This window comes from Mauremys mutica, chromosome 12, assembly GCF_020497125.1.
Source record: "Mauremys mutica isolate MM-2020 ecotype Southern chromosome 12, ASM2049712v1, whole genome shotgun sequence".
NCBI classification, from domain to species: Eukaryota; Metazoa; Chordata; order Testudines; family Geoemydidae; genus Mauremys; species Mauremys mutica.
Window position 1 is genome coordinate 36606092 of NC_059083.1, and position 7123 is coordinate 36613214.

The 7123-nt window shown below is 41.2% G+C and overlaps 1 protein-coding gene across 1 annotated transcript; it reads left to right on the forward strand.

Moving 5' to 3' along the window:
• Nucleotides 1-4987: 4987 nt before the first annotated feature.
• On the forward strand, nucleotides 4988-5944 carry LOC123345368 (olfactory receptor 14A16-like). The gene has a single exon (XM_044982163.1). It carries the CDS (start codon nucleotides 4988-4990, stop codon nucleotides 5942-5944), a length of 957 nt encoding a protein of 318 aa, XP_044838098.1.
• The last annotated feature ends 1179 nt before the right edge of the window (nucleotides 5945-7123 follow it).

The following is a 7123-nucleotide window of genomic DNA, read 5'->3' on the forward strand; positions in this document are numbered from 1 at the left end:
TTGGATAATACAGTGATGGAGGCATGGGAGAGAGAGAGAAGCAAACAATCCTGGCAGTGGGCACATAGATAGATAGATAGATAGATAGATAGATAGATAGATAGATAGATAGATAGATAGATAGATAGATAGATAGATAATGACCAATGATTCTTAACACTGCAAGATCAAATGCACTGCAAATTGGGATAAAGAAGAAGGGCAAGAACATATTTGGATACAGACTGGCTAACCTAGTGAGGAGGGCTTTAAACTAGCTTCAATGGGGGCAGGTGACCAAAGCCCACAGGTAAGTCAAAAACATGGAGACCTGGGAGAAGGATTGTAATCTGGGGGGAGCATGGGCTGCTATAGCAGAAATAAGGGAGAGACAAGACCGAACTGCGGGGATGAGAGGGGGATCAAGTCAGTATCTTAGATGTCTGAATACTAATGTGAGAAGTATGGGGAATAATCAGGAAGAACTCAAAATGCTAGTAAATAAACACAACTGTGACATAGTTGGCATCATGGAAACTTGGTGGGATAATACACATGACTGGAATATTGGTATAGAAGGGTACAGTTTAATCAGGAAGGACAGGCAGGGAAAAAATGGAGGAGGTATTGCCTTATATATTAAAAATGTATACACTTGGACTGACGTTGAGATAGAAATAGGAGACAGACTTGTTAAAAGTCTCTGGGTCAGGATAAAAGGGGTAAAAAAAAAAAGGGTGATGTCATGGTAGGGGTTTACTGCAGACCACCTAACCAGGTGAAGAAAGGGGTAAACAGTGAGGTAGCAAAGTTTGCAGATGATAGTAAAATGCTCAAGATAGTTAAGACCAAAGCAGTTTGTGACAAACTTCAAAAAGATCTCACAAAACTAACTGATTGGGCAACAAAATGGCAAATGCAATTTAATGTGGATAAATGTAAAGTAATGTACATTGGAAAAAATAACCCCAACCTTACATACAATATGATGGGGGCTAATTTAGCTACAACAAGTCAGGAAAAAATCTTGGTGTCACCCAAAGATGTCCACGCAGTGTGCAGAGGCGGTGAAAAAAGCAAACAGGATGTTAGGAATCATTAAGAAGGGGATAGAGAATAAGACTGAGAATATATTATTGTCCTTATATAAATCGATGGTATGCCAAATACTGCGTACAGATGTGGTCTCCTCATCTCAAAAAAGATATACTGGCACTAGAAAAGGTTCAGAAAAGGGCAACTAAAATGATTAGGGGTTTGGAATGGGTCCCATATGAGGAGAGATTAAAGAGGCTAGGACTCTTCAGCTTGGAATAGAGGAGACAAAGGGGGGCTATGATAGAGGTATATAAAAGCATGAGTGATGTGGAGAAAGTGGATAAGGAAAAGTTATTTACTGATTCCCATAATACAAGAACTAGGGGTCACCAAATGAAATTAATAGGCAGCAGGTTTAAAACAAATACAAGGAAGTTCTTCATGCAGCGCACAGTCAACTTGTGGAACTCATTACCTGATAAGGTTGTGAAGGCTAGGAGTATAACAGCGTTTAAAGAGAACAGGATAAATTCATGGTGGTTAAGTCCATAAATAGCTACTAGTGAGGATGGGTAAGGAATGGTGTCCCTAGCCTCTGTTTGTGAGAGGATGGAGATGGATGGCAGGAGAGAGATCACTTGATCAATACCTGTTTGTCCACTCCCTCTGGGGCACCTGGCATTGGCCACTGTCGGTAGACAGGATACTGGGCTAGATGGACCTTTGGTCTGACCCGGTACGGACGTTCTTATTTTCTTATGTTATGTTATGTTCAGGTAGAAGTGGATGAAGCTTTTTTTAAACAACTAACAAAATCATCCAAAGCACAGGACTTGATGATGATGGGGGACTTCCCAGACAGCTGTTGGGAAAATAACACTGCAGAGCACAGATTATCCAACAAGTTCTTGGAATGCATTGGAAACATTTTTTTTATTTCAAAAGGTGGAAAAAGCTGCTAGGGGAGAGGCTGTTCCAGATTTTATTTGACAAATAGGGAGGAACTGGTTGAGAATTTGAAAGCGGAAGGTGGCTTGGGTGAAAGTGATCATGAAATGATAGAGTTCATTATTTGAAGCAATGGTAGGAGGGAAAACAGCACAATAAAGACAATGGATTTCAGGAAGGCAGACTTTTTAGCAAACTCAGGGAGTTGGTAGGCAAAATCCCATGGGAAGCAAGCCTAAGGGGAAAAACAATTGAAAATGTTGGTAGTTTTTCAAAGAGACATTACCAAGGGCACAAGAGCAAACTATCCCACTGCATAAAAAAGATAGGAAGTATGGCAAGAGACCACTCTGGCTTAACCAGGAGATCTTCAGTGATCTAAAACTCAAAAAAGAGTCCTACAGAAAGTGGAAACTAGGTCAAATTAGAAAGGATGAATATGAAGAAATATCACAAGTGTGTAGGGACAAAATTAGAAAGGTCAAGGCACGAAATGAGGTCAAACTAGCTGGGGACAGAAAGGGTAACAAGAAAACATTCTACAAATACATTAGAAGCAAGAGGAAGACAGGGTAGGCCCGTTACTCAATGGGGGAGGAAAAACAATAACATAAAATGTGGAAATGGCAAAGGTGCTTAAAGACTTCTTTGTTTTGGTTTTCACCAAGAAGGTAGGTGGCAATTGAAAGTCTAACATAGTGAATGCCAGTGAAAATGAGGTAGGATCAGAGGCTAAGATAGGGAAAGAATTACTTAAACATGTTAGATGTCTTCAAGTAACCAGGGCCTGATGAAATGCATTCTAGAATACTCAAGGAGCTGACTGAGGAGATATCTGAGCCATTAGCGATTATCTTTGAAAAGTCATGGAAGATGGGAGAGATTCCAGAAGAATCCAGAAGAAGGGCAAATATAGTGCCAATCTATAAAAAGGGAAATAAGGACAACCCAGGAAATTACAGACAAGTCAGCTTAACTTCTGTACCCGGAAAGATAATGGAGCAAATAATTAAGCAATCAATTTGCAAACATCTAGAAGCTAATGAGGTGATAAGTAACAGTCAGCATGTATTTGTCAAGAACAAATCATGTCAAACCAACCTGATAGCTTCCTTTGACAGGGTAAAAAGCCTTGTGGATAGGAAAGAAATGATAGATGTGGTATATCTTGACTTTAGTAAGGCTTTTGATACTGTCTAGCATGACCTTCTCATAAACAAACTAGGGAAATACAACCTAGATGGAGCTACTATAAGGTGGATGCATAACTGGGTGAAAAACTGTTCCCAGAGAGTAGTTGTTATCAGTGGTTCACACTCACGCTGGAGGGATATAACAGGGATCGGTTCTGGGTCCAGTACTATTCAATATCTTCATCAATGATTTAGGTAATGGCATAGAGAGTACACTTATAAAGTTTGCAGATGATATCAAGCTGGCAGGGGTTGCAAGTGCTTTGGAGGATAGGATTATCATTCAAAATGATCTGGACAAATTGGAGAAATAGTCAGATGTAAATAGGATGAAATTGAATGAGGATAAATGTGAAGTACTCCACTTAGGAAGGAACAATCAGTTGCACACATACAAAATGGGAAATGATATCCTAGGAAAGTTTACTGCGGAAAGGGATCTGGGGGTCATAGTGGATCACAAGCTAAATATTAGTAAACCGTGCAACACTGTTGCAAAAAAGCAAACCTCATTCTGGGATGTGTTAGTAGGAGTGTTGTAAGCAAGAAATGAGGAAGCAACAAAGAATCCTGTGGCACCTTATAGACTAACAGACGTTTTGCAGCATGAGCTTTCGTGGGTGAATACCCACTTCTTCGGATGCAAGAGTATGGCATAATCTCTCACTGTGGTCTGTGTAGTATGTAGATAGCAGTGGATTTTTTACCTTTAGTCCATTTGGTATGATGTCCATCCGTTTGCATTTGGAAAGGAAGATGATGTCTGTCTGTATTTGTGCAAGTTTCTTCATGAGGTTGATGGATTTCCACTCCATACGGCTAAATGCAGTGCCTTGCATGGTGTCGAGTATCAGAGGGGTAGCCGTGTTAGTCTGGATCTGTACTTCTTCGGATGCAAGAAGAAGTGGGTATTCACCCACGAAAGCTCATGCTGCAAAACGTCTGTTAGTCTATAAGGTGCCACAGGATTCTTTGTTGCTTTTACAGATCCAGACTAACACGGCTACCCCTCTGATACAAGAAATGAGGAGTAATTCTTCCGTCTACTCTGCGCTGATTAGACCTCAACTGGAGTGTTGTGTCCAGTTCTGGGAACCACATTTCAGGGAAGATGTGGACAAACTGGAGAAAGTCCAGAGAAAAGTCGCCTGACTGCCACTGACCCGCACAGTACAGACATAAAGTCACAGAGGGAAACAATACAACCTAGCAGTAACTGAACAATGCTATGAGCCCATCATCGCCCAGAGATGGAAATGCAGCTACGATTTGGTGCCATAAATCAATGTTTAAACAGGCATCTGGCTGTCTGCGTGGTGTCGGGATGAAAGAATCACAGATGAGCTGCCATGTGGGACTCCGGAGAAGTCTTCGCTGCATTTCCCAGGAAAGTGGGAATCAGGCTGTGTGGACATTTTAGATTCATGGCCAAGTTATGAACCTGGTCTCTGTAGCAAAAGGGGCAAAACATTGGCTAACATTGTTGGATTTGGGTTGTACTTTGTTCCATCCTCCATGCTGCATTTGATCAAGCCACATATTGAGCCAGATCCTCAGATGGTGTAAACTGACCAAGCTACATTGACTTTAATCGAGCGATGCCAATTTACACTCCTGTGATAACACACCAGAATAGTGCTCTGTTTGTGAGCGTTGAGGAACACTAGCTACTCCAGCCAATAGACGTGACGAATGCTGTGCACCTTTGACATTCACATCATGAGAGATTATGCAGAGGGGAATCAGGGTCACTCTCTCTCTCACTATAATCCTGACCATTGCCCTTGTCTTTCCCTCCACAGGCAGGACATGATGAACAAAGAAAGAAAATGTCCAACCAAACCAACATAACTGAGTTCCTTCTCCTGGGATTCTCTGACATTCGGGAGCTGCAGATTTTGCACTTTGTGGTGTTTCTAGTGATTTACCTGGCAGCCATGATGGGGAATCTTCTCATCATCATGGTTATAGCCCTAGACCACCACCTTCACAACCCCATGTACTTCCTCCTGATGAATTTGTCCATCCTAGACCTCGGCACCATCTCTGTCACTGTCCCCAGATCCATGGCTAATTCCCTCATGAACACCAGGTGCATTTCCTATTCTGGATGTGTGGCCCAAGTCTTTTTCCTCGTCTTCTTTGCTGTATCTGACTTCGCCTTACTCACCATCATGGCGTACGATCGATATGTCGCCATCTGCAAACCACTGCACTATGAGACTATAATGAACAGGAGAGCTTGTGTCCAAATGGCAGCCAGTGCCTGGATCACTGTTATTCTCTACTCTGCAGTGCACACCGGAAACACATTTGCAATATCTTTCTGTGGAGGCAACATGGTGGATCAGTTCTTCTGTGAAGTCTCCCAGCTCCTCAAGCTCGCCTGCTCTGACACATACCTTGGTGAAGTTGAGCTACTCATCTTTAGTGCATGCTTATTCTTAAGCTGTTTTGTTCTTATAATTCTGTCATACACTCAGATCTTCCAAACAGTGCTGAGAATCCCCACTGAGCAGGGTCGGCATAAAGCCCTATCCACCTGCCTCCCGCACCTCATTGTTGTCTCCGTGTTTGTTTCCACTGTCATCTTCGCCTACCTGAAACCCACCTCCAGCTCGACATCAGGGCTGGATCTCATGGTGGCTGTTCTTTATTCCGTGCTGCCACCACTGATGAATCCGATCATCTACAGCATGAGGAACAAGGAAATCAAAGCTTCCCTGAGGAAACTCATAGGGTGGAGGTTATTCAGCAAGAATAAAATGTCTATATTTCTCTTATGAACATGGATTTTATCTGTGTTTCTTTACAAACACAATCCATTGAAGATACTTTGTTATTGTTATTATCGTCAACAGGCCAATTCAACTTGAATGGTCCCTTGAAATATATGTTAACTATTTACACCAAACAATCTGATCCAATTTGTATTTAGCTGTAACACTCTATTTGCATTTCCTAGACCTGAAGAAGAGCGCTGTGTAAGCTCAAAAGCTTGTCTCTCTCTTACCAACAGAAGTTGAGGAATAAAAGATCTTACCTCATTCACCTTGTCTCTCTAATATCCTGGGACCAACATGGTGACAACATCACTGCATAAATCTGTGTTGTGTTATTCTTGATGTTGTTGAAAGGCTTATTTAAGAGGAAGCTTTTGCAATGTTTCCTAAAGACAATCAGACTCTGAATAATGAGGCCAAATTTTGATTCCATTGATGTAAATGGAATTTAGCCACTCACTTCAAAGGAATCATGAGTTGATCAGTGGCCAATACACACAAGGATCCAAGTGTGGGTAAAGGCAGCCTGGAGAAAATGAAAGAGATATAAGGGTGAGATTCCCATCTCAGCTAAACCAGAGCGGATGCAGAGTAGCTCCATTGACACCACCAGTTTAATACTGACAAGGTCTTGGACCAAAGACACGGATTAAGTTCATTAGTAACATAAACTCTGGTGCAAGTTATTTCTCAGGGTGTTACAATATTGGTGTGAATGGGAAAATGCCATCACAAGCACTGATCTGGTATTCCATATGCCGTCCAGTGTAAATCTAGTCACATCCAAACTGAGAGAGGATCTAAGTAATTGGCCTGTTATTAGTATTAGAATGCTATCTTTATGCATGGTTGTGTACACTTCATATATGACAGACAAAGGTAGAGTCTGAAATTAGATAGACAGAGAGAGAGGACCATTCTTTGGCCTAACACATAGCCTAATTGTGTCATAATGATAGATTTCTATTTGATTGTGAATTGTTAGATAGATAGATAGATAGATAGATAGATAGATAGATAGATAGATAGATAGATAGATAGATAGATAGATAGATGACTAGTTTATGCAAATTATTGAGACTCATTTCCTATCCAAGACTATGCCCAGATCATGATTTTCTTATAAAAATTAATTATTAAACATTATTTTCCAAAGAATTTCCCTCACAATACCTTACTCCA

Excerpts from the sequence above, each read along its gene's own strand:
- LOC123345368 (XM_044982163.1), top strand. The coding sequence starts at position 4,988 with ATGTCCAACCAAACCAACATAACTGAGTTCCTTCTCCTGGGATTCTCT.